The sequence below is a fragment of the Ursus maritimus genome, unplaced genomic scaffold (genome assembly GCF_017311325.1).
Source record: "Ursus maritimus isolate PB19 unplaced genomic scaffold, ASM1731132v1 scaffold_9, whole genome shotgun sequence".
Lineage (NCBI taxonomy): Eukaryota > Metazoa > Chordata > Mammalia > Carnivora > Ursidae > Ursus > Ursus maritimus.
The window spans coordinates 76,102,013-76,129,759 of record NW_024427107.1 but is presented as its reverse complement, the minus strand read 5'-3'; the positions used below and the strand labels follow the sequence as shown (position 1 = coordinate 76,129,759).

At 53.4% G+C, this 27,747-nt stretch overlaps 1 protein-coding gene across 1 annotated transcript in view; it reads left to right on the top strand.

Annotated features, from left to right (window-relative positions):
* The window catches only part of COL22A1 (collagen type XXII alpha 1 chain), a 230,736-nt gene that overhangs the window by 58,457 nt on the left and 144,532 nt on the right, over positions 1-27,747 (top strand). Inside the window, exons 10-15 of the mRNA XM_040625604.1 lie at positions 1,117-1,179; positions 3,755-3,793; positions 19,923-19,976; positions 21,012-21,065; positions 22,106-22,159; positions 22,752-22,796. Of these exons, the coding sequence (XP_040481538.1) occupies positions 1,117-1,179; positions 3,755-3,793; positions 19,923-19,976; positions 21,012-21,065; positions 22,106-22,159; positions 22,752-22,796 (309 nt within the window). The remainder of the gene's footprint in view (positions 1-1,116; positions 1,180-3,754; positions 3,794-19,922; positions 19,977-21,011; positions 21,066-22,105; positions 22,160-22,751; positions 22,797-27,747) is intronic.

Genomic DNA, 27,747 nt, shown 5'->3' with positions numbered 1-27,747 from the left:
ATGAGCCTGGCTCCCTCAGAGATGGTTTGCCATCCTGACCCTTCAGTCTCACAGGTCAGATTGTCCCAGTCCAAGGTTAATACTCCAGAGAAACAGCTGTGGCTCCCAGTGGCCCCATTTACCCAGATATAGCTCAGGTCAGGTCAGGTGTCATGGTCTGGTGACTCCAGGTGCCGGGTCCCATTCTGGCGCAGGGACACTATAGTGAATGAGAGAGCCCTGTCCCCAGTGCTCACAGGCTGGTGGCCAGAGAAGAGTGGCAGAGAAGAGTGGGATCCCCTGTGGAAAGAGCCAGGGTGGAGGGGCCCAGGGGTCCAGCAGGATGCACGGGAGCTGTTCGGCATAAAGAAGGCAGGGGAAGGGCATGACAGGCCAGGGGAGCAGCACGAGCCAACTGGCAGTTTGTTCCGAGGATGAATGAGGTGGGAGTAGACCCAGGTGAAATTGCTACCAAGAGAAGAGAAAAACAGACAAAATTGAGGCTCGCGTGTCGGGCACCCCAGCCTGTGTTGGATTGGCTCGTGGCACACACGGTAGCAGACTGCTCCAGTCCCACGCTCGGCCCTTGGTGAACTTTCTTCCCTTGCAAACACTGTTTTCTCCTCTGCCTGCCCTCCCTGTCTTCATGGACAGTTGGGAGGGCCCAGGGCATACAGGTGGCATAATCTGGGGACTCTGGCTGACCCCTGGCAGCTTTCAAAGCACCTTCATGCTTTCAGTCTTATGTGTGCTCATAACAGCATGTCCGTTTTGCAGAGGAAGAGCCTGAGGCCCAAAGAGTAATGATGCTCTTACAGGAAGCAGGAGAGTGGGGGTTTGAACCCCAGGGCTTCTCACTCCCCTTCTGGGGCTGGACCAGTCCCGGGGACAAATGCATGATGCTTTCCCACTCACTTTCTCAGGATGTCCTTAGTTGTGAAATTGAGAGGTTGGAGAAATTACCTAGATGCTTCCCCCTTCTCCAGGGGTGGGAAGCATGGCCTCATTGTGAAGTTGGCAGGGACAAACTCAGCCACTGCCAGGGCGTCGAGGGCCAAGTGGGCAGTGGGCAGCCTGAGCGGGGGAGCCCCGTCGAGGGACCTGACCCAGTGCTCCTCTCTGGTTTGCACCCTGCAGGGAGACATGGGAGCCACTGGGCTGGTTGGAGCTCCTGGACCCAAGGGAGAAAAAGGTGACATGGTAAGTATAGGGCCAGTGTGGGAGACCTGGGCTTCCACCACGCATGCATGTCAGCGAGAATGCACTGAACACTTCATGGGAGCTGGAGGCCAAGCCACACATTGCCCTCGGAGTGGAGTCCAAGCTCCTCCCCATGGGCATGGCAGGCCCGCCAGAGGTGGCCCCAGCTGTCACTCTTGCCCTGTCCTGCACCCCCCACGCTCCACCCCTGGAATCTGGGAGCCCCGATTGGCAGCTCAGAGTCTCCAAATTGGTCACTTCTCACTGACCACTGCACATGCTCCTTCCTCCACCAGGAAGAATTTTGCTGTCTTTCCACACCTTATTTTCCCCTCCCCTCCCCTCTCTGGCTGGCTCCTATCTGCCCACATCCAGACTGAACTGTGTGTGGTTCTCCGGATGTCCCTGTGACCCCCAGGAAAAGCAGCAGGGAACGGGGTCTGCCTGTGATGGGGCACAGGGATCAGAGGAGCAAACGCAACCTGCCAAGTCACCGTCACAGTGATAGTCAAAGGATGAAGGGAAATCACTCCTAAAGGAGGAAGGCGGGTATTATGACAGCATGTCAGTGAATACAGAATATCAGTAAAGAGATAGGAGTTTCTAAAAAAAAAAAAAAAAAAGTCCCAAATGGAAATTCTAGAGCTTAAAATTATAACTGAAAGGAAAAGGGGAATCAGTGGAGAGGCTCAGTGGTAGGTAGGAATGAGCCTACTGAAAAAAGGCCAGCATTCTCGCCAACAGATCAATAGTGATTCTGTAATCTGAAGACTAGAGAGAAAGAGAAGGCAGGAAAATGAACAGAGCATGGGAGGGCACCAGAATGCACCTAATGGGGCTGCCGGAACGGGAGAGGAAAGGAGCAGAAAGTGTATTCAAAGAAATAATGGGGAAAACAAAAATCTCAAATTTGGTGAAAAGCAGTAATCTACACATTCAGGAAGCTCAGTGAACTCTAATCAAGGTCGCACAAACAGAGCCATTCTCAGAAAGATTGTAGCCCAAACGCCAACAGACGAAGAAACTTGTGAAAGCAGCAAGAGAGAAAAACGAGTCAATGTGGGTGGAGAAGAGCCAGTAAGATCCTTTCCTGCCTGACCGGTGGGGGTGATAGAGGCCTTAGTGCAGCAGGAGGACAGTGTGATGGGGCGTTGAACAAGCAGGTGTAGGCACAGCGTGAGACTGGGGGAAGAGGGACCAGAACCAGGTAGGGAGGGGGGTGTCTATAAATCTCCCCGGACGTAGTATGAATTCAGGTAGTATAACCTGGATTTGAAACCAGCTCTATCGGTAATCATGCTGTATATTCAGACTGGACATAAAAACAAGACCCAACTCTAGCCTGTCTACAGGAGACACACTTTAGATTCAAAGATGCAAATAGGTGGGCTGTGAAAGGATGGAAAATATATATTTTGAAAATGGAAAACTGAAAAATTGGGAGTGACTGTGCCAATATCAGACAAAATAGACTCTAAAACCCGACGTTAGTGGAAATAAAGAGGGGTATCTTAGAATGCTCAAAGTGTCAATCTTTCAGAAATTGAAAACAGTTATAAACATCTGTGCATCTCGCAGGAGTCCAAAATACATGAAGCAAAAAGGGACAGAATTGGAAAGAGAAATAGGTAAGTCAGTGATGATGGTTAGAGACCCAAGTGCCTCACTAGTGATGGATAGACCAGCCGGGACGGTGGAGAAACTGGGACTCTCAGACATCGCAGATACAAAACGGTGCCACTGCTTTGGAGAACAGTCTGGCCGTCCTTAAAAGCCTAAACAGCATGATCAAGTGACTTAGCAATCCACTTCTTAGATATATACCCAAAAGAAATGAAGACGTATGCCCTCACAAAATCTGTCGGCAAATGTTCAGAGCAACATTATTCATGATAACCAAAAAGTGGCAACAACCTAAGTGCTCGTCATGTGGTGAATGGATAAACGGGCTGTGTGTTACATTCATGCGGTGGCATGGGATTCTGCAGGATGGAACACTGATACATGTTACAACATGGATGAAGCTTGAAAGCACTTTGCTGAGAAATCACGGGATGCGAAGCCAGCTGTAAGAGCCACTTATTGTGGGATTCTGTGTATCTGAACCGTCTAGAGGAGGCAGATCTACAGAGACCAAGTCGATTTCTGTTTGCCTAGGTCAGGACGTGGCGGGCATGGGGAGTGACCACTAAGAGGTACAGAATTCTGGCTCAGCTGATGAAAACATCCTACATTTGATTTTGATGGTGGTTCCACAATTCTGTAAATACACTAAAAACCGTTGCTTTGTATACGTTAAGTCAGTGAATTATACAGCAGGTGGATTCTATCTTAGTAAGGCTCACAAGGGAAAAAATACGAGTACCGTAATATTGAGCTGTTGGAAAAATTAAATGGGGTGATACCCACGAGAATGAATGCTCAACAAGTAAGGGTCAGCATCTGTTTTGGACGCTCCTTCGCAGAGCTGATGAGAAAGCACCCGACCCTTTCAGACCCTGGGGCGCTGCTGCTATGTGTGAGGTTGTGTGTGGAAATTCTCCGTCCTAAATCTGTGCCTCCTTTCCTTTTCTAGGGCAGAGGGCCTTTTGTCCAAGGAGAGAAGGGTGAAAAGGTAAGCATTTCCCTATTCTCACTCCTCTGGGGCCGTGCTGCTGGCCACGGAGCAGGATAGGGGGTGCTGGGTTTGGGAGACGTGGTGCCTGGAAGAATCGGAATGGAGAGAAGAGGTCTCCTGGGTGGAGTGAGGAGCCTCAGTGCAGGGGCTCCCCTGACTTGGGCGGTGGAAGCAGATGCAGTGGGCAGCGCTGCTCGGCGGAGATGAGCATGTGCGAGCACAACTGGAAGGGGATGTTTGTTTGGGCCGTGGGTGACTGACGGTGCTTGGAGCAGAGGGTGCTCGCTGGGGCTCCTAGGGAGCGGGACGCAGAGCTGCAGAAGGTCTGAGCACCAGCATGCATGGCGTTAGATATCAGAGCGTGTTCAGGCCTTGTCTGCAGTTTGGGAAGACGCTGAAGTGTCTGTGCGTGGTCAGACATGCTGGGCATGTTTGAGTGCGACGTGCCAGGTGGGTGTGAGGGAAGAGAGCAGAGGAATTTGGGGAATCGCCAGGAGACTTGGCGAAGTTTCAGGGGGAGATGACAGGGAACAGCAGCAGGACGAGGCAGGCAGAGCGGTGGAGGAAATAGGAGGCAGGCCTGTACGCATTCTCCCCAAATAGGAATGTTGTACCTTCTTTTACCTTCATCATAAGGAGGACAAGCCTGACAGGTCCCAGGACATAGGGGTTTCTTCTGGGAAGGAAAGCTTTCTTAAGTTGTTAGTCTATAAGGAGAAATAAAAATCAGAGTGTCACTAAAATGCTATTTTTCACTCCCACCAACTATTAAAAATGTACTTTCCGTGTCCCAGGAGAGACAGCCACAGGACTCTGGGGCATGTGTCTGTGCTAACATCTCGCCAGAGCGCAGGCTCAGAACGCAGTGCCCATGGAGCCTGGAGGGTTTTTCTCCACCCCTCGCGTAGGGCTGGCTGTGGGAGCAGGTGCCACTCTGTTCCATTACCGTAGAAATGGCTTTCACGTGGCCAGCCCGTTCTCTCCCTGTAGGTCCCCTCTCACTGCGTACTTTCACTCTAGAGGTTTACTCTACGGAGCCAAACAAGGATGCCCAGACGTGCCTACCCCCATGTTTCACTCAGTGTCATTCATAAGTGAGACTGGAATCAACCACGTGCCGCGTAGTGGGCAGAGGGCGAACCGCGTTATCGCACGGCTAAATCATGCAGCGGCACTCAGGGACACAAAACCACATGTGGATGAGCAATTGATGACCTAGGAAATGAAAATAATAGTTGGTTAATTTTTAAAGCACACGGGAAATATCTGTACGGGATGACCCCAGTTGTGTGTGTGTGTGTGTGTGTGTGTGTGTGTGTGTGGGCGAGCGAGAGACAAGAGATGGAGTCCGGAGCCGGAGCCCCGTTGTCAGACAGGGTGGCCATGTTATTTGTTTTCTCCCCTGCTTCTCTGTGTCTTCATTTAGTCCGCAGAGGACTTCTCTTTCATCCCTGTCCGAAGCACAGCTGTGCACACACCTGCACACAGTAACTCCTACGCGAGGTTACCGAGCAGTCTGTCATCCCTATTCGAAGCACAGCTGTGCACACACCTGCACCCAGTAACTCCTACGCGAGGTTACCGAGCAGTCTGAGAGGCCGCGGGACGGACACACAGCACAGTGCGACTTTGCCGTCAGTTTTCCAGTCTGGGTCTCCTGACCCTGAAGACGGGGCTGGCGGCGGCCACCGTCCACGGTTCCTGTGTGGCTTCAAAGCACGGCACCTGGGGGCTCGGTGCTCGAGGTCAGCAACTGCCTCTGTCTATCGTTGCTAGCTTGCTAGGGTCCTGTGGGCCTGGAGCACAGGTGTGAACAGGACACCCAGGTGTTGCTGTCAGGACTGGGGCTGCCAGAGCCCTCGAAGTCAGGGTGCTGGGTCTGGGTGATGCTTGCTGGGTGAACCAGCGTGTGTCTCCTGGACCAGCATGGCCTCTGGCTGATGAGCTGTCCTCCTGTGTTGGTGTCACCAGGCGGGAAGTGATGGGCTTCTTTCTCCTGTGAGCAGCAGGGGCATCTCGGCCTTGTCTGTTCTGGTTTAGCTCAGAACAGGAAGCCTTATTCTCCTGATGGCTGCAGGCCCCTCCCTGGTGGCCCAGATCCCTGCCTGCAGGCCCACAGTCAGGACCTGCCAGGTCACGGTGGTAGCCAGGGAGGCCTCCTCACATCCTCGGTGCCGGCAGGACAGATGGGCAGCCAGATAGACTCCGGCATTTCCGGCTCTGTCCTTGGTTGACATTCTCCTGCAGTTGAACATTTTTAGCAAAGTCTGAGTCTGGATTCTGCCATATATTAGCTGTGTGATTCGGGGTGAGTCACCTCCCTCTCTGGGCCTCTGCTTCCTCATCTGTAAAAACGAGGGGGTGGGACGAGATGATGCATAAAGGCCCTGGTGGGCGGCAGCTCTGAGACTTGGTGATCAGCCCACCGCAGCCCGAGCCCCTGGGGCTCTCTTCTGTAACTTAGAGTCTCCTGCTCCCTTTTACCCCTCGAGGATGAGGCGAGACCAGGCTGGGTCAAAGGGACCGATAGAGTCCACAGGGCAGAGAAGGCCATGGTGACTAATGCACTTGGACAGGGCCCAGCAAACTGGCTTCTCTAATGAATATTCTCTCCAGAGCAGTGGCGCTGTGCGAGGGGGTCAGATGGACTGGAGCCCAGTGGGCCCAGGAATCGTATTTCTCTGATCGCGATGGTGTGGCTTGTATTTCTGGTGTCTAATTAACCACTATCAGGATGTATGTTGCCTTTCATGAGGGCCAGTGTGCCCCATACCTTATGTCTCATGATGAAGCCAGTGCTTTAGAGAGGGTGCTACTTATGCCCATTTCACAGATGGGGAGAACAAAGCTTAGAGGTCAAGTGACCAGCCCAAGGTCACAAGTGCGTCGGATGGTGGGAAATACAAAGTCTGGGTATTACCAAAGGGAAGGGAGGCTGTGGGGCTGATTGAAGCTCCCCTTCCCCAGCAGCTGAGGAAACTGGCTCTCAGAGAAGGTAGGTGACTGGTCCCAGGTCACACAGCAGAACAGCTGCTGGAGCTCTTGGCCTTCTGACTCTCCTCGGCTCCCGCATCAGATGCCCAAGACCATGCCGTGGCTCTGTGTTCCCGGGCTGCTTCTGCTCCTTGTCTTGGAAGCTGACTTCCTCTCTGGTTCCCATATTCACCGTGGGGTTCTTGGGGCCAATCTCCCCCAGTGTTTTAATAGATATGAAATCAGGCTAAGGGAAGGGGCACAGCCTTTTAGGGGGTGCCCCCAAACTGCCCCCACAGCCCAGGCATTGGGACCATAAAAGGAGAGGAGGGGAGGATGAACTTCCCACGCGTCTGGGAGGCACCTGGCATTAAGTACGTGCTGGCCAAACGAGCACATGGATGAGTGGATCTTGGACACCCGCCATCCAAGACTGAGGGCCAGCTCGACCCAGCAGGGGGCCACCAACTGCAGTGGGATAGACCCAGCTTCAGAATCTCGCTCCACCTCGTGCTAACCGCATGTCTGTCCTTGGGTGACTCTGAGCCTCAGTTTCTTTTTCTGTAAAAGGGGGAAGGGGAAGGGTAATGGTTCTACCACATAAGGCAGGGTGGGACTAAAGGAGAGAACGTACGTGAAGGGTCTGACGCAGTGCCTGGCACAGGGAGCGCTCAAACTGGTGATGCTCTGTTTCTGTTACGCTCATAATTTTCAGTGAATTTGCAGCTGGCGTGGTGGTGGTGATGAGGGGGTATAGCCACTGCCCTGGGCCGGTCGGGACCATTTCCGATGTAGTCAGAGGGAGCAGGGAGGGGTGATGACCTCTGTGCCCTCTGCCCTCGGTTCTTCCCTGCGGAGAAGATCGACCAGCGCGGTGAGACGTTGGCGTGAGGGTTCCTTTGGGTGGGCCCTGAGTCGGTCTGGATGCCACGGAGGTGACGTCTGTTGCATTAGCTGGATCGTGAGCCCCACCCGTAGAAAAAGATTTAGAAACAACAGAAACAAGTCCAAAATGTGAGTTTCCGCTGAGCTTCCTCTTGGTGCATCCTGAGGGTCATTCTGCTCTGGGGACCAAAGCCGCCAGAGAGGACATGGCAAGGCACTGGGTTGTGTCCCTTTCCTAGGCCCACAGTGCCCTCTGGTGTCTGCAAGCCAGGTCCGCTCCAGTTTCTCTCTGCAGGGCTCCTGCCCAATGTGACGCTGGGGACATCTCTGCCATTCTGGGGTTGTCCTCTTTTCCTTGCAAATCTGGCATCTGGGAGGAAGGAGGGAAGAGGAAGCCTTGGATTTGTGCTCAAACGTGGGCTCAGGTGATGGAAAGAAAGCAGGTTTGGGGAGCTAGGCAGACATGGTTTGGATCCCAGCTCTGCAGGGGCCAGGTGATCTTTGGCTGTCTCTCTGAGAGCCTCAGTGTCCCATCTGTAAAATGGGAACATGGATGCCTACCCTATAGGGCTGTTGTGGGGATTATAGGAGGTTGATAATGAGAGCACCTGGCTTCGTCTTTGGCATGTGATAAGCACGTGTAAAAATCTGTCCCTTGCCTTTCTTTTTTCTGCTAGAAGCAATTGCTAAAATCCATACAAGAGAGACATGTATTTCTTTAATAGGTGGCATTTAAGTAGCCAGTACGTGAGAGAGGGTGGTGGGTCCACAGAGCTCTAAAACCCAGGTTGGGCCCCCATCCCGGGGCTCATTCACAGTTCTGTGGAGGAGACCTGCATGAACGCACTCACGCCATCCAGAGTGTGGGTCTTCCTACTGGTCTCTAAACGAGCCATCTTGTGGCCTCCATCCCCCACGCTGTTGTGCACGCCGAGGACCCTGCCTGGGCCTCAGGGGACAGAGGAGCGGAGGATGGTCACATCAGCAGAGCACACTGAGGGTTTCCTAGGACACTTGGTGTTCTACTGTAGGGGGTACTAAGAAATGAAACAAAAAGAAATGTCTAGGAAATTATCATGAGCATAATTCATATAAAGGGAGAAACAGAAGCAGAAACAAAATTACCACAAGCTGACTGTATTTTTTATAAGAACTCTTGACAACCACAACAGCAACGAAAAATGGGAACCACCTAATGGAACATCGCATTACAGCAACCAGATGGGCACGAGTGAAAATTAGGAACACCTTGTGATTGGGAGCTAGGCATGCAACGTCATGCAAATGAGATACAGTGTAGGAAGCCCTATGTGCTCACTCATGAAAGGGCGCGTGTGCAGGGCAAACCGCCAGCACGTAGGGTAGTGGGATTTGGGGTGTTTCATATGTCTTGTTAATTACTCTTCCTGGTGTTACAATGTCTGTAAATATTTAACCAAAGACTAAGTCTTAATCTTAATATAATGAAAATCCTTTTAAGTATAGGACCTTCACAATTGTCCATGCGTGAAATCCCAAAACGGTGTGATTTTGGAGGAAAGCGTCCTGTCTCCCCGCACAGGGGGGTCTGCTGAGCACTGGATGGTAGGACAACTGATGGGTCCAAAAGGCAGAACATGGCAGTGGCTGAGGGTCGGGCTTTGGGACCCTGGCACTGCCCCTTCCTGCTGCATAACCGTGATCGGTGGTGGGGAACAGGGGGAATTCTCCACAGTGCTTGGTGCCTCAGTTTCCTCTCCTGTGCATGGAAGATAGTAGAACCAACCATGGGCTCTGCTCAGGTGGACGTGAGGGTTCAGTGAGGGTATCCAGGAAAGAACTTCGTCGGCACCTGCTAAACGACTCGGGCAAGCATTAGCAAGAATCGGGTGCCAGCCATCCAGGCTCGGATTCCCTGAGCACGGCCATCAGTTCAAGCACATTATCCGAGTTAGCTCAAACCAGACAAACTCAGTACTTTTGCTTCGAAGCCCAGAGACAGATGTTCTTTCCCCTGGGCCCACGGCTGTGAGGAGGGAGCCCTGACATCCCTGCAGCCATTTTGCTGTGGTGAAATGAGCCAGTTGGAGCGGGGTGAGGTGACGCTCAGAGGTCAGGCCGACTGAAATGGATCCTTGTAAGTGACGCTGCTGAGTGATCATGCTGGCAGCGTCTCCAGCTGCTCTGCTACATGAGCGGCGCATTTCCCGCCAGCCTTGTCCTCTGTACGAACAGCAGCTGGTGTTACTATTACCATTAGAGTGGGGCTGGGGTGCGGGAGGGGAGGGCTGGCCAGGACCAGGGCCAGGGCGGGGAGGTGGGGCAGGGCTGCATTTCCCTGGAGTGGAGCACAGTAGGGGACAGCGTGGGAGAGGGCTCCACAGCCCCCATCAGCCCGGATCACGCCCTAGAGCTAGCAAGGGCACCTGAGACCTACAGGGGACAAAATTGGGGCAGAGTGTCCTGTAAAGCCATGCTTGGGTCAGCGCCTCAGTACTCAGCATTTGGTAGAAGCAAAGAAGCTCAAAAACAACAGCCCCTAGAAAGTCCTTTCTTAAGCATTTCCACAGAAATCCATATGGCAATAAATAAAAGTTCATATGGATTTTGTGCTCAGATTTCACGGTATGGTGCACCAGAAAAAATATACGAGCGAATATCAGGAACTCAGCTGAATTTTCCTGGGCTGGCTGGCCCAGTAGCAGACAGAGTTTTAGGTCACACAAACATCAGTCCCTTGTCTTCTATGGTTTTCTGCAATTCTTGCCGGGATCATAAACCTGACAGGACAGACGTGGTAAAAGAGGAATCTGAGTTGAACAAGTAGACCGGGTGCTCCTTTCTAGAAACTTCTGCTGAATGTCCTGAAAGGGATCCCAGAGCAGTGAGCCTGAGTGTCCTCGAGTCCTCACGTAGAAGAGTCTTCGTATGCTGGGTCATCACAAAGCTAAAGATGCTGCCACGTGGAAAACTGAGGAGAGAGTCCAAGGCCAACATGATGAAACGAAGGGCTGTTGGCAAGCCAGGTTCCTAGCGGTCAGCAGAGGCAGCCTGGTCCCCAGGTCTGAGGAGACCAACAGGTTCTGCACATGCGGCCTCGAGGACAAAACAGGCTCCTCCACCTCACTGTGGACCGTGAAGCACCCAGCCTGTCAGGAAAGGCAGCTGACTTGAGGGACACTGGGGGCCCACCTGCCCAAAAGTCCCTTCCAGCAGTGGGGCAGGGCGCCGGGAATTCCTCGGTTCCAAGGAACTGTCCTCCTCCCGCTTACCCTCGCCATCCTGTTAGAAATGTGCAAGCGTGGGTGAATTTGCGTTTGATTGTAAAATGCTGTTGTGACAGATTCCCTGTTGACCACCGCTCAGCACCACGCGTATGTGGCAGATAGAGTCCACGTGTTTGGAGTGCACATCACACCTGCTGTGACAGGGCCCCAAGAGACCCTTCCTCTGCATGTCTCCTTCCAATTCTGGCCTTCTCTCAGTATTTCTCCCCCTGGAGACCGGGTTCCTCCTTTTGCACCCACTTTGCCCTCTGCCTCTTGAAATACTAGGGATGCTTCTGACCCAGGAACTTTTTTTCTTTTTTTCTTTTTTTAAAGATTTTATTTATTTATTTGACAGAGATAGAGACAGCCAGAGAGAGAGGGAACACAAGCAGGGGGAGTGGGAGAGGAAGAAGCAGGCTCATAGCGGAGGAGCCTGATGTGGGGCTCAATCCCATAACGCCAGGATCACGCCCTGAGCCGAAGGCAGACGCTTAACCGCTGTGCCACCCAGGCGCCCCTGACCCAGGAACTTTTGAGCCTTCCTGCACAGAGCCAGGAGGTCCCAAGAGCACCTTCTCATTCATTCCTCCCAGTGAGCACTGGCATTCCCCCCATTTCGTGGAAAAGCCACTGAGACTTGGAAAACACATACATTGATGTTTTCACTGTAAGAAGCTATAGGAAGAGGACAACACAGTTTATAATAGCTCTGGCTTGTTCAAAATCCTAACAGCTACCCATTTAGGGGCAGGCAGGGCTCCTAGGGACTGAGGAGGGACAGCAAAATGAGGCACATAAGCCTTGAGGTATGATTAATGCAACATATTTGCACCTGAGAGCAAAAGTGGGGTGCCCAGAGGATGATAAAGTGTGTCCAGGAAAATATCACTCTGGCCACTGCACAGCTGATAGGGCAGAGCTGGTGACAGCTGGACTTGGCCTTCCCATTCAAGTCCAGTCTGAGCTCACTGAAGGCCCTTTCTGTGAGGCAGTCACAGCAGTGCCTAGGACCCCACAGCAGGGGTCAGTCAGACCAGCTCTCACAATGACACCACACTGATGTCAACATGACAAACACACTGTGGGTTGTCTCCAGGGTAAAAGGATAGGTCCTTCCCCCTGAGCTAGTTCTTTCTTGGGTGGCTTTCCAGGGCAGGCTTTACTTGAAACTGTGAGATGAGATTTCATGGAGTCTTTATGGAATGGATTGCAGAATTGGTGGGGAAAGAAGAGAGGGCCCTGCCAAATAGAGATTTTCTGCCTGGTGTCTCTGTTCCAGACCAAGGCCCAAGAAGGGTCTCCAGAAACCACAAGATGCTTCTACACATCAGGGGTTTCTGGTGTAAGTGAAAAGTGAGGCACAGCAGGGGGTAGTGGGTACACTTTTATTTCACTGATTCTTTCTGAGAGAATGGGATAGAGACGTTAGCAATAGGAGCCGTGCAGAATTCAGTGGCTGACCCGTGATGATTTTTTTAAAAGATTTTATTTATTTATTCGACAAAGATAGAGAGCCAGTGAGAGAGGGAACACAAGCAGGGGGAGTGGGAGAGGAAGAAGCAGGCTCATAGCGGAAGAGCCCGATGTGGGGCTCGATCCCATAACGCCGGGATCACGCCCTGAGCCGAAGGCAGACGCTTAACCGCTGTGCCACCCAGGCGCCCCTGACCCGTGGTGATTTTATGTGGAACAGTGTGGTGACTTGGTCTCAAAGAAGGTGCCACATGGTGGAAAGAATCATAACAGCTCTTACTGAGCTCTTGCTATATACCAGGCTGTTTAGTTTGATATCAGCCTTCTGCAGCCCCTTAGGGAGTCTGGGGCATGCCCAAGGTCACAGAGTGACCCACTTCTATCCACTGCATGGCCAACGTCAGCTCTCTGCCCTTCCGTGAAAGTAGTGCTGGTATCTGGGAAGCCTTGACCCTCAAAAACCATGTCCCTGATGGGAATCAACTTATTTTATGTAATGACTGCTTTGTAGAGCTCCTGAGCCATAAAGTATAAATTATACGTGTGTGTTTGTATGTGTGAAACTTCTAAGATATATTTATGCCATTGCCTCTAGCTCTGGGTCCCTTTCTCTTTGCTCACGGCTGTCTTAATCAGCAGCCCCATCTCCTATTCTTAGCCTGTGCATTAATGTGCATTATTCATGGTTATCGAGTTGGATAACTGTGGTTGAAGGCCTTCTATTTTTATAATAATTAAAGGGTTTCGGGAAAAATAAGTTTAGCTGCTTATGTGCCCTCAAGTAGCCTTGTGGGGTTGGGGGCAAAACGCTGAGAGAATCATGGCGCCGCAGACCCTGTCCGTGGTGCTGAAGGACACGTTGGGGAAGTTTTGAGTTCCCGGATCTCACAGCCCCAGGCAGAGCTGGAATAGGAAAGTCTGTACCTTTCCCCACCTCTGTCTGACACTCAGGCACTTGCCAAGCCTAACGGACCAGTCACAAGACCTAGGGCTTTGTAGAGGAGGCAGGGAGTATTTGTGGGAAGAGCAAATGTTGGGCTGCTGGATGGTGGGATGGCGCGGGGGCAGGGGAGGCTGAGGGTGTGGACCCTGGACACAGACTGGAGGCTGTGTAACACTTTATTCGTCTATAAACTGGCACCTGTACCACTACTCATCTCAGAGGGTTGCTGTAAGGATGAAATGAACTAATGAAAATAAATGACTTATATTTTTATATAAAAAGTGCTCATAAATGTTAAGTATAATTACTATTATACCAGCGTAGGGTTACATTTTTTATACACCAGATGATGTCTTCTGCATCCTGGGCATCGATGAGTCTTATCCCCAGGGACGGCCGACAGCTGCAAAATGTCGGGGCTCCCACCTCCCCCCAAGGGGGAGCCTCTGTAGCTCTGCAAGCCTCCCAAAGCCTGGAGAGTTATTGGAAAATGTGCTCCAGAGGGGCTGATCACAGTACGGGGTGTCCTTTCCTTTCCTTGGTTCACGTAGAATAATTTGTAGAGCATCTGAGAATATAGCAGTGCCTGGTATTTATGAAGACTGTAGTCTGCCAGGACTCTCACACATGCTATTTAGTTTGGAGGTAAATACTGCTGCCCTCATTTTACAAGCGTATTAACTATGTGACCAAGAGCCAAGTGAGTTTCTCTCTCCGTGTGGCTGAGCCAGGAGCTGTGCTCATTTTTTCTGACCCCATGGCCGGCATTTATCAGGGCTGAGCAGTGGTTCTCAGACTTGACAACAGCCGAATCACCGGGAGCGCTTATTAACCCAGCTTGCTGGGCCCCACACCCCAAGTGTCTGGTTCAGGGGGCTGGGAGGGGAGCAGAGCGTCTGCCTTTCTAACAAGGCCCAGGGGATGCCGATGCTGCTGGTCCAGGAGCCACACTTTGAGGACTGCTGCCCAGAGGACTCCTCAGACCCCACCTGCAGGACCTCCTCTGCCTCTTACAGGTGTACTTCTAGAGATGAAGCAATATCTTTGTCAACATTTAGAAAAAGCCCTGATAGTTAATTAACCAGAACAGGGGAAATGCCTGCTCTCTCTTTTGTCTGTATTTTACCCAATGAGGTAACCAACCCCATAATTCCTGGAGGTCCGGTTCTGAAAGTGGGCGTGAGCAGATAGCTCCTGCCACATGTAACCCTCCTGGGGGCTCCCAGTGAGACCATGGAGGCAGTGTGTGTGTGGGGAGGGGGAGTGGACAGAGAGGTCCGCCTTGACGTGGCATCAACACCCCTCTTCCCCAAGCCCTGGTCATCTTCTGTAGCGGGTTTCATATGCATTATCTATTGTCATCCTCTTGATCTGAGTGACTGCCTTTTCACAGGTGAAGAGTGGAGGTTTGGATAGTTTACCCAAAATAATAGTTCCTGATGCTTGTTTGGATTTCCCTGTATATGCAGCATTTCCCCAGGCATTGTCTCCGGGCATCTCACCGACCACCTTGGGCCAGAGGTACAACTCTTCTCACGTTACTTTTGCACAGGTGAAGGAGCTGAGACCCAGGAGGGGAGGTGACTTGTTCTGTGTGGCTAACAGGTGGCTGAGGCTCCATGGCCACCCAGACCCTTCTTGCCCAGTCTACTTCCCTTGCCTTTGCGTCCCTCTTCCTTCCTTCCTTCCCTCCCTTTCTCTCCTTTTGTTAAACTTTAAGTGGATCTTAGCTACACATATTCCCTTTAAAAATCACTCTGTGCCTGACTTGACCAATTCCCAGAGCAACTCCATTCTTCTCCTTTAGTTAATCCACCCCACGGGCTGGAGAACGTGTTCCTTGTTTTCAGAACTATACCAACAACTGGCATTTTAATGATGTCCACACCCTTTTTCCCATCTGAATGCAGCGTGGGTCTCTATGAACCGAGGCTCAGAGAGGGAGGGTGAGTTTCCTAAGGGGATAGAGCGTGCAGCCCTGGGCTGTACCTTGCCCTTTGCAAAGTTGCTGCAGACAGCGAATGGGGAGCCCCCCTGGGGGATTTTGGAAGGTATATCACAGGGCATGGTGGTGTTCTGGGAGGCCGAGCTGAGATGACGTGAAAACATGAAATATTTGGGTCAGGTTGACAATCTTCATAAGAGCTGGAACCTGTCTAATAAATGCCTGGATCTCATGAGGATTTGTAAGTGGAAATTTTCAGGATCTATTTTGCAGTGCTGGCTTGGTTATCCTAACCATGTAAAATAAGATTGAAAAGAGATGCTATCCTTCTAGACAGAGAAAATATTCACCTCTAAGGAGGCCTGTACTCAGTGTCTTAGGCTACAAAACATGGGTAGCTCACCCATCACAAAGCAGAAGTGGCTGCTGGTTCCAAACCAGTTTGCCAGGCCGCCCCTGTCCTCGGGAAGCACTGATCCTGAGCCAGCTTTGTGATCCCTATTTACAGATGAAGACTGGGTATCAGAGCATTTGGCTAACTAGGCCATGACCATCAGTACTAAGTGATGGAGGGTTTGAAGCCGCAGTTGGCTGGCTCTCAAGACCACTGTTTCTGTACAATGCCCTGCTGTTCACTGTGTCCCTGGGGCTTTCATACCTGCAAGCCTAATTTTAAAGTAGGAGGGCCTCCCTGCTGTCTCGCTTAGGAGCCCACAGGGCCCAGGAAGGGATCGAAGCAGACGGCACTTGGATCCTGTCCCCAGCAGGCCGTGGTGACAGGGAGGTAGGGGCTGAGCCCTGACGCCCCACCTCTTGGAGCTCCTGTCCGGCGAATGAGACAGATTCGTCCGGATATGTGTTGGGCATCTATTGGGAAGTGCCAACAAGGCTGGAATGTGACAACTGGGCAAAGAGGAGGTTCCGGAACTCTCTGGAGTTCCCTCTGGCATTGTCTCTGGTCTCCTCCCCAGCTCCCTTTATTAGACGGTCCTGGGAGATCCAATGCCCTGCTGCCCACACCCCCGTTTATTCCTGAGGCAGGAGCCCACCAAGACACCCCTTCCCCTGGCTTCAGCTGCAGCGGCCAGAAGACAGACTGGCCTTTCAAGGACCCACCATCTTAACTGGGTAACCAACACCTGGGGGGAGCTCTGCACCTCGTCCTGCGATAGGCCTGGTTGTAGAGGGAAGTACATATAGAGGGAAGGGCATGTCCTCAGAGGAGGTCCTTATTCTTCTCCAATATCCCTCCTTTTGGGAAATCTTGAATTTAGCCCTAGAGTTGTAGAGAAGCAAGATCTAAGTAGTCTGGGGTCCCTGCCATCCGCTCAGATCGGTGCAGGATGGGGCAGGGGATACAGCATGGGCCTTGGAGACAGACATTGCAGCTGGGGAGCCGAGCCCGCCCTATTCCTGACCACCAGCATCCTGGCCTGATGGGGCATCTGCCTCCGGGCAGGCAGCTGAAGGAGCTCTGCTGCTTTCCCGGGATGCGAGGCTGGCTGAGGCCACAGGAGAGGAACAGGGTCCCTGGAGAAGGGGAGTGGGGCTTGGCTGGGCGTTCAGGACCTGCTGCTTCAGCCTGGCTACTCCTGGCTATGGCAGCAGCTGTGTGGGCTTGAGACCGTCACGCCCTCTGTGCCCGAGTGCTCTGTATAGAGTGAGGATAAAGACACTTGGCCCGCAGGGCTGCGAGCATCCCGTGAACCAGTGCGTGCAAACGCCGCAGAGAGGCCGGTGCTGGGGCCCCGAGGGCATATTCCAGGTATAGACGCTGCAGCTGTGGACCCACAATGGAATCTCTGTGCTTGCATTTGATAAACTATGAAGCGTAGAACACAGCTGTGTCGTTCTTGTCAAAGTGTCCTGGGACAAGTTAGAGGCACTGCTGGAAGGAGCGTACTCCATGCTGGGCGCGTCGTGCGTGCTCAGTGAGGACTGAGTGCTCCGAGCAGCCTCTTCAGTGTCACTTGGTTTGTGCGGTTATTAACGTCCCTGTAATATTGCTGCTAGTTCTGCATTCTTGGTGCCAATGAAACAAGGCGAAGGGGTGTTTCGTCAGCACTCAGGAACTCAGAGATCACTTCTGCCTGTGCTGGGTGCCTGCTTCATCTCTGGACCCTTGAATTCCAAAACAGCCCGCTGGGGAGGCGGACAGGGATTCATCCCCATTGTGTGGATGTGTAAATGGTGGCCGAGACATCGCCTGTAAGGGCAGCCGTTCCCTCGAGGACGCTGCTGGTGGTTCGACCCCAGGAAGCACCCGACTCCCATTGGTGCCGACGAAACCCCGGGTCCCTAACATTGAGCAGCCCTTCCTCTTGCGGAACATCCACACCCTGCTCTCCTGCCCCTTGTAGCCAACCGAGGACAGCCACAGGTACCTGAAGGCCCACGAGCAAGTGTCCTCCCTCCCCAGACTGGACCTGACTGCAGCGCTTGCCCGCTGGAGACGGTCCGTCTTTCCTCCTCTTACTCTGTAAATAACTCTCCTTTCCAGCACTTTCAAATCCCTGCCAATGGCAGCCTGATCTCCTTGACACAGGTGTAAAAAGGACTCGGTTTTGCCCATGATGAGGTGCAGAAATGTCTAGGCGCCTCTCCTTGTGTGGGCACTGAGCCCGTGCAGCCCCTCACACAGCCCGTGGCCAGATCGGCTAGGCGAGGACACCGGACAGCCACCAGCACCAAGCACATTCAAGGCTTCAAGGAAACCCGCTGTAAAGGAACCTGTTTAACTGGGTTTAACTCCGTATTTCTGTATTTCACAAACCTATTTGACTGAAGAACCCCCTCCCTTCCCCCAACCCCTCACAATTTAATTACAAATCAAACTGGTATCATCCAGACCAACTTTGGAAATGTTACTTGGAGCACCGTGGAGACATTTAATACTTAAAAAATTTCGCAGTAGCTGTGATTGTTCCCATTTCACAGAAAGTGAAACTGAGCCCCCCAGATATTAAGTCCTTTGCCCCAAGGGGCCCTCCTTCCACTAAGTGAGGGGGGCAGGAGCTGACGTTCAGCCTACGGGTCTTTGATTCCCCTCCCCAGGCTGCCTTGTGGGGAGACATCCCTTCTGGAAGCCTCCTCACATTCACCAATCCCTTCAGTCTCCAGGACTAGAGCCTCCTGGCCTGAGCCTAAGAACCAAACGCCACTAACCAGCAGATGGGTGTGTTATGTGAGCAAAGGTGCCCTGTCTTCACTGTGAACTTGCTCTGCGAGGGAGGGAGGGCGCATCTCCTGTGACCTTCCCAGCCAGCATATTACGTGCATGGCGCACAGGGGACGGCATCATTTCCTTGCCAAGAGTGGGCCTGGGCAGTGTGGTTCCATCTACTCCTTCAGTGATCGTGGGCAGGGCAGCTGTGCTGACTGCGTGCTGCCTGGAAGCCCGTGACGGCCCCACAGCTGAGCACGTGCTGCATTTCCAAGCCCTCGCTCACCTGGCAGCAGTCCTGCTGGCCTCTTCTTCCATGCAGGTGACAGGCCAGTGACACACATGGCCGTCCAGCATGGCTGTGTATGAGGTCCCACAGCTAGAAAGGGGCTGAGCTGGGACGCAGATCACGTCTGTCTGACACCAGGGCTGCAGTTCTCTGTCTTTTCAATATCACACTGACTTAGAAGGAGCATTGAGTCTGTGGAAGGCACTTCATGGAAACTAGAAGCGTGTATGTGTGTGCAGGCGTACAGACACACATGCATCTGCATTTATAGGTGAACAATGTACAAGGTCTGACACGCCTTCGAGAGAACGACGAGACCTCTCTCGTGGGGTTATTTGAGGACTGTAAGGAGTGGAAGCAGAGGACGTGCTGTACCACAGTGTTTGCTTGATATTACTTACGGACTCATCAGTTCGCACATGTGTCTGAATGTCCAATAACCTCATTTCACAGATGGGAGAGCCTGGAAAGAGACATTGACTTGCTCAGTGTCCCACAGAAAATTGACGGGGGTTGAGGGGCAGGGGACCCTGGACTGAAGGTCTTGGCAGAATCCTCTGATTTGAATTGAATGGTGTCGGAGTCGGACGGGAGCTCAGAGATCCTGGAGTCCCTGTGTTTCAGTGCCCCCCCATGAGCTCTCCAAGGTGTGTGTAGGAGACGACCAGCCTGGCCTGTGTCCCCCTTCCTCCCCACAGCTGCCCCATGAGTATGCCTATCACGGGCTTCTACCCATTAGAATGGAGTGTGCACCAGCTTCAGAAATCCTTCTAGACACCTGTTCTGGCCCAGTGGTGCTCAGCTAGGGGCGAGTTTGCATCAGGGGACCTGTGGCAGTATCTGGAGACGTGTTTGGTTGTCACCACTAGGGAGTGCTACTGGTGTGTAGGGACGGATGCACCTGGACATCCTGCAGTGCCCAGGACAGCACCCCCCCCCCTGCAACAAAGGGGTGTCGGGGCCAGTGTCCATCTGGCCCAGACTGAGAACGCTGTGCTTTGGGTGTGTGACACTGAGCCCGGAGCAAGGAAGGGCCACACTGTGAGTTAGGGGAGGGGCGTGGGACTGGCAGGTGCATATGGACCCCTGGGGGTCTTGTTAAAATGTGGACCCCAACCTATGTGGTAGGTCACCAGTGAAGCCTGAGACTCTGCATTCCCTGTGCTCTTTATCCTGCACTGACCAGTGCTCTCTCTCTCTGCCATAGGGTTCCCTGGGCCTGCCCGGTCTCCCTGGAAGAGACGGCAGCAAAGGCATGCGGGTACGTCTGCTCCCACCGTCCTCCCCACTGGCAGCCCCCTGATCAGAGCCCGTGTCCTTGAGCAGGGCGGCCTCTGGCAGGGGCCAGGCGTGAGCTGGGGCTCATGTGTACCGCGACCTTCCCAGGTCCCCAGAGGTCAGCCTAATCATATTAGCGACAGCAGCTGCAGCTGTTGCCACGGGCACTGCCTGCGAGCCCTTGCAGGCGAGTTTCTCACTCAGCTGACAAGCAGTTCTGCACTGGAGGTCTTTGTTGTCCCGGAGCCCGGCCTGGAGTGAAGTCCAGGCCCAAAGTGGGGGATTCGCCCAGGTCTCTAGTTCGTAGCTTGAGGAGTCGGGGAGGGACCTAAGCAGCACCCCGTCCCCTGCATGTGGCCCCCAGCCTCCATCTTATCAGCTTCCCGACTCCACCTGTCTATTCCTGCCTCTGAGTTAGAACACGCTCCAGAAACCCAGACCGAAAGGGATCAACTTGGGCAGGCCAGGCTACTCGAGCGTGAAGGGATCATTCTCACCAGGAACCCAAGGGAGGTTGGTTCTGGGTGTTCCCTTGGTGGTGTTCACCACGGGTGGGCAGGCCTCGGAGCGGGAGCCTTGACCACGAGCACCTCCTACGTCCTCAGCCTTTAGCACCCAGGACAGGAGGCCTGCGTGGAGACCAGGAGAGAAAGGGGGGCTCCATACTCCGCAGACGCTCTCTCGCTCCCCCCCCAGATGGCCAGGCCCCTCCATGAAGAAGGCCCTCCTTGTCACTCCAGTCACTCTGCTTTCTCCACTGTTGTGTCTGAATCTAGTTCTGCTGACCTCTAGCAGCAGGAGTGAGGGGGGTTGAGCTGTCCCCCTTGCAATGAAGACCAGCACCTTTGCTCACGGGACGTCTCCAAGGGCAGCCTGGGTCTCCTTTCACGGGTGGTTACCTTGTGTCTGTGATGGGTTTTGAGTTCCAGACGCGGATGTCCCCGAGGCTTTGGGCTGCGCTGGCGTGCCTGGGCCTGTGTCCCACTGGGTTCTGATCAGCACCGTGTTGTGTGTGCAGGGGGAGCCAGGAGAGCCGGGAGAGCCGGGGCTGCCTGGTGAGGTGGGCATGCGGGTAAGTGTCGCTTTCCTCCGATGTTTCCAGGGGATAAATCTTGGTGCAAAACCGGTTGCTTGAGGTGCAGAGTAGTTGGCGTGACATCCCCACCCCTGCTTCCCATATAACCGCATGCACGCTTGGGTGTCTATAGCCTCACATACGCGGTTTGTCCTGAATTCTTGCAAAAAGTGAGTCATACCATACTCTGCTGTTTATCTTTTTCATTTATGACAGATTAGACATCTTTCCACACCTGTTCTCTTCATCTATGCGTTTCGTTCCATGATACGGGTGCCTCATAACCTACATATCCTTCTCCTTATTATGGCCCTAAATGATGTTTCTAATTTCATTTTTCACTAAAATCAAGACAGCAGTAAATGCATGCGGGGGGTGTGTATGTGTGTGTGTGTATGTGTGTGTGTGTGTGTGTGTGTGTGTATGTGTGTGTATGTGTATGCGTGTATATGTGTGTGTGTGTGTGCACTTCTTGTGTACTGAGGCTTATTTCAATAGAATAGAGCACCAAAATTGGGATACCTTTAACTGAAGAAATGCACATTCTAATTTTAATAGATCTTAAGAGACATTTCCACATTAGCTGCTTCGAATCCACAGCACCTGAGGGTCCAGGCAGCAGACGAGCCTCAGGGCTCTGCAGCCCGCTTTGGGCCTTGTCAGGACTTGTCCAGGCCCCGCTGGCCCTTGGGCAGAGTGTGAATGAGGAGCTGCAGGAATCCCGCAGCTTGCTCAGAAGCTGGGCACAGATCCTGGCCGGGTCGTGGAAAGGCCACGGGGCGCAGGGCAAGTGGAAATGGAAATTGTTGCACTGGCCTCATTATAGCTCGGAGGCAACACATTCTAGCTGCTCCTCGAACTTGAGCAGGTAGGGGTGAGAATCATGGTGACACTTGGTCTCCCCGCAGGGGGTGGCATGAACTCTAAGTAGAGCAGGGACAGCACGTGGCAGGGGAGAAGCAGGGATCTCTGGGTGTTGCCTCTGCCCTGCCTCTCCTTCCCCTGCCCACACCTTTCTTGTGAACACTCTTGCACAGGGATTCCAAGGACCACCTGGACTTTCCGGGCCTCCTGGACACATTGGAGCTCCTGTAAGTAAAGGCAAGCCTCGGGAAGGGGTCCTGTTCCTTCTGCAGGGATTGCGACCGGGCCCCCTGACACATGGCCCTCCCGTGTCTGTACACGGAGGACCCACTGCCTTGCGCGTATCGGTGGCAATGAAGTGTTGGTGTCTCTTCCTAGGCCAGAAATGCTGAAATGTTATGGCACTTGGGAACCTCCTGGAGATCGAGTTTAAATGCACATTCCCAGGACCCCATTCCTAGACAGGGATGCAGCAGCTTTGGTTGAAGTCCGGGAATCGCATTTTGACCCGGCAGCCCAGGTGTTTCTGACACTTGACCGGAAGAAGCCGTTTTTACTAGCCCGTCCAGGCCGCCAGTCCAGGAGGGTGTGGAGTCTGTTAATCCCCAGCCCTAGAACAGTGCCAGACCCGTGATGCGTGGTCAGTAACCGCGTGCCCCTCAAAGTAAGCGACGAGCAGATAGACGTGTGTGTAAGGAGCCAAGTGGCTTCTTGGGTTATAACTCGGAGGTAACACATTCCGGCTGTCCGAGGGCCCTCGACCTTCAGAACAGAGAAGCTGGACTGACATGTGTTCCTGCTCTTCCCCTCTCCCTGCAGGGTCTCCAAGGAGAACGGGGTGAAAAGGGAAACCGAGGAGAAAAGGTATTTACGTCTGCCTCAACTTGTCACCGCAGTGTTCCATGGGAAGGAGGAGGAGGGTGCCTGGGACTGTCTGTGCTGTGCCTGCTGTGGGTTCTCGTGTGTGTGCGTGCACACGGGTGCCCATGTGTGTGTGTGCAGGAAGTCTGTGTGTGCTGCTTTGCGTGCATACGTGGTGGGCGAGGTCCGGTGTAGATGGGGCATTAATTTCCCAGCCTAAATGTAAGCTCTGGGCCAGAAGGGCACGGACTTAGCTCCAGCAGGCATGGCAGCCCCTCACACAGGGAGAGTTTAGGGTTTCCAGGCTAGCGGGGCGGGGAGGGGGTGGTAGAGGGGTGGGTATTGTCAGAGTCCGAACTGGGACTCAGAAAGTCCTGGTTGATGCTCTTGGGCTCACATCTCACTTGGCAATTAAATAACTTTTGTGCTCCTTGATTAACCAAAGCGAGGGTGCGTGGTGACAGCTGTGTTGGGGACCCACATTTGGCCTCACTCACCGGGCATTAGGAACTGACCCACACTGAGGCTCTGGGGTGCAGACTGCCATAGTGGCTGGCATGTTTGAGGAGGGCTGGGGGGGTCACCATTCCTTCATAATATACACCAGCGTACAACAGGGTGACCCTCAGACCAGACCCTTCCACGTGAGCTCCTGCCGTTGGTGGCTCAGGGTTCAGCATGGGGGGAACAGGGACCGCAGACCCCTCCTCCTGTCCACACAGCAGCGGCCACTGCGTTCTCGGAAGCCTCTCCCCCAGCCCATCCTTCAGGTCTAGAGCTGGAACGCGGCCCTCCCAAGCCGAGTCACGTTCCAGATGGTTTTTCAGAGTCTTCCTGCTCTGTCCTCAGTGGTGCGTGTTCTGCTCATCTTACAAGAAGTTTTGAAGTTATTATTTTATGTTTATATCAATATATTTAGAAAATAGTAAAAACTAGCCTGTAATTCCTCCATCCTGATGTAACTATGGGAGCGCTTTGGCCCGTTTTCTGTAGGACTTGTTCTTCGACATCTGATTTCCTTTTACATAGACACACAGAATCTATTCGGCTTTGCAGCCTGTTCTGCCTATTGTCCCCACACGCGGTAGAGTTTTTATGACGAATTTTAAGTGGCTGCACACCGTTCTGGTGCAGGAACAGCCCGAGATTTATGGGTTCATCCCCCTGTTCTTGATCACTTCGGGTTGTTCCCAGTTTTTCATGATTCAGAATAATGCTTGGGTAAATATTTTAAAACTGACCACTATACATATTTATTTAGTTTTCAAATTAAGGTTTATTTCCTTAGGCTGCTTTCTGGGCAGTGAGGTTACCAGGGCAAGAGCATGAACTTGTGTGTGGCTCTGGGAGCACTCTGCCACGTTGTTTTCCAAAGGTTCTTCAGAATCAAGGGAGGCCGGGGCTAGTGTGGTATCCCACCTCAGTCTCCAAAGCATGATTTCTGTTTGCAGGTTAAATTTTAATCGTTGTAACTTAAAAAGTGAAATCGCTTATCCCATGGTCATTGGGATTTGCATCTCCTGGTTCTTTTGAGAGTTTTAACATGGTCCCACAAATTGGTTTACCAGATCTCCTTTCTGCAGCTCTTTGCCCCTTTCTTTACATTGGGGGCCTTCAAGGCGGCATTTGGAATAACTGGGGATTTAGACACAGGGTAACATGGCTTGATGGGCAGCTGGTACTTGAGAGAACAAGAGCAGGTTGGGCTGAAAACAGCAAGAGGGGAGCTCAGGCTTGGCGTCCAGAGTGCATGGGGAGCTCAGCATCGATTCTGGATGAAAGCCCAGGGCTATGGAGTTCTGCCTTGGCTGTCACCCGAGGGCACAGTCAGAGACCCAGGTCTGTGCCCTGGCCTGGGGTTCAAAACAGGCCTCCACCTGCAGTCTCCGTCGAGCTCCTGCTGAGGACTGTCCACTTCAGTGCCCCGAGGACCCCTGCAGTTTTCACCTGGCCTGGCCATTTAAATCAGAGTCACCTGCCTTTCCCACACGCACGTGTCCCCTCGCACCTTGGGCACAGCGCTCGCACCATATTCTTCTCTGCGTCCTTACTCCCTGGGGGAGCATCTGCCACCAAGCATGCGGCCGGTCCTCCTCCGTGGACACGTTGGTGTGGCACCGGGCATCAGTGCAGAGCAGTGCAGGAACCAGGATTGGTCTGAGGTTACAGAAGACCTTCACGAGCACGTGGATGAACTTGAGCTTTCTTGGAGAATGTGCAGGATAGATCTGGAAGGTGCATTTTAGCTCTCAGGCTTAGGTGATGTCGCAGGAGTGGATGGTGAACGGGCTGCTGCACGTACGTCGTGTCAGCTAGGAAATGCCACAGACGGAAGGCGCTGGGGCCCCGGAGCAGGAACGTAGCACTGTCCGAAAGATGCTCTCCTAAGCTTCCTGGTTGCCGCAGCTCCAGCCGCACTTCTGGGGACCAGTGAGTTTGGTTTTCCCAGGGTCTCAGTGAAGGCTGCAGTACACGCAGAGGACTGAGGACTCTTCACAGAGCCAGCTCTGCTGCTTATGGGCTGGGACAACCGCTGGATTGACGAGAGCTTTGTTTGCTCGTCTGCAGAGTGGAAATACTCATGTCTTCCCCAAAGCTCGTTGCAAGTTTGGACAAGATAACAGAAGCAATGTGTCCAGTGTGTAACCAACATTTCCATACGTCCTTCCTTTCCCCGCCTGCGTTTCAGGGGCACATTGGTCTGTGCACACTCAGTGCTTTGTTCTTGCCGAACCTTGGCTGGGAAGCCACCGCTTTTCCCTGGGGCAGCATCAGCGTGCTTCTGCAACAAGCTTTTAGAGCCTTGTGTTAAGACTTGTGTCCAGCCAAGAAATGGTGCATTTCCATCAAAATCCTAAGTTATCTGATCTGGAAATGACCACAGGGAAGCCCGGAGAGCTCTACTATTTTCAGATGGGGAAACTGAGCCCAGAGGCTGTTTCCTGATGCCACGTGGTCCATTATAAAGACAGCAGGGGCTGGAAAGGTCTCATTCCCGGCTTGGGCCTTCCCCTCCATGGCGCAGTAGGTCTGAAGTGTTACCAGAAACGTGGGGCAAGGGACATTCTTCTGAACTCGCTCTGCAGGTTGGCTACAGCCCCGCCATCTGCAGGTGTCCCCTTACAGGGAAGCTCAGGAAGGGGAGTGCCACCTCCAGGTGAGGCCAGGAGGGGGCGTCCAGCCACTGTCCCCATTGGCTCTTGTCTCCAGGCTGCTCCGGAGGACTCATGGGGCATAGAGGAAGCCCTGCGGGTGGTTCTGCAGCCTGCCTGCCTGGGCTTGACTCCAGCTCTGGGCTCTGCAAACAGTGTTACCTTTGGAGAGTTATTTACCATCAGTGCTAAGAGTAACTGTATTACATAAGGCTGCGTAGGGTCAACTGAGTTAGTATTTATAAAATGGATAGAAGAGTGCTGGGGGACATTTGCCGTATGCAGAGGGTGAGGAGACAGAGAGAGTCCGAGACAGAGAGACAGAGAGGGAAAAATACAGAGAGGGAGGGGGAAGGGTGAGCCTGGGCTCTGCTGGCTCAGCTTTGGGTATGTTTCTGACTTCCTTGCTAACTTTCTGGGTAGCTCTGAGGAGAGCTGGTCCCTTCTCTGCACCTTTACTTTCCCATCTGTCAGGACGCCTGGACTACATCCTCTCTCAGGCTCCTTTCCAGTTCTTATATCTGATGGGTACTTAAAACCGTTTATTTTCTCGCAGGCCTCTCTGATTTCTTACCTCAGCAAGAAGGAAGTTTCCATCTCCCTCTGAGACAGGCCCATCGGTCCCCTGGCCTTGCCCAGCTTGGAGCCAGGCCACAGAGAGCCAGTGTCCATCCATTACCGAGCCCGCCTCCAGACAGTGGCATGGCGGGGCGCACGGTGTAAGGCGGGGGACACTCCTTGCTTGAAGCATCTTGCGGAATATGTCTCTGCAGGCATAGAAGGGGTGGGGGCTCTGCAGGCATGAGGCCATCCTGGCGACTGAGGGGCAGTAGAGCCCGAGTGGCCTGTGCAGGGCTTCTGAGCTGGGGACATCAGGCAGAGTGCCTGTCAGTCAGTCAGAAAGACAGGAGCCCACTCGCTCATGGAGGAGCCAGAAAGAAGGGGGACTCGGTGGGCCCCCACTGTGTCTGGAAAACCGAGCTCCCAGGTCAACTTCAGGGGGATGCAATGCTCACACTCAGCCCCTAGGGTTCCTGCCCTGGCTTGGGGATGGGGGAGCCAGGGCACAGTGGACCCAGGAAACTGGTAAGGACACTGGCTTTGGAAGCAGAAGAAACAGATTCTCACACTGGCTCTGTGTCTACGAACTCCGGGCGCTCCGACACGCTCACGTCCCGTCTAGCAGCACCCGTCTCAGACGGGGCCTCCACCCGTCCCATGGAGTACCTGGCCCCTGGGAGGGCCTCCCAAAATATTCACGAGACAGAGTGGGAGTTTGGACGTGCCCGAAGCCGTGATCCGTCCTGGGGGATGCTGGCCCCCGCTCCGCCATAGGAAAGCCGTCAGGGAGACATCCCCCAATGAGCCTCCTCCTGGGACGGCAGGAAGAGTTGCCCACCAGGTCTTACTGTGACAAGTGTTTGGGGAACACCCCCGGGGTGCTGGGGACATGGAGACATGTTCCCTCCTCACGTGGCTTACTTGGCAAGTGCCCAGCAGACCCCCCCCCCCCACACACACACACTAAGGTGCACACCAGCACCCACACCGCAGGGATGTCAGGGCCACAGGGCAGCCTCCGTGCCAGGCCAGGGTGGCTCTCTGCTTTAATGGGGCGCGCGCTCCCCCTGGTGTCAGAGATCTGGAACCGCAGCTGGAGGCTGCCGGACAGGGCCCTGGCAGGGAGGGGCCTCCAGAGCTTCCCAGGCGGGAGTGATTCCAGGAATGGGAACCTTCCTCTTTTGAGTCCCAGGATGACCCACTGAATGTCATAGGATTGACAGGACTGTCGAATGAGACAG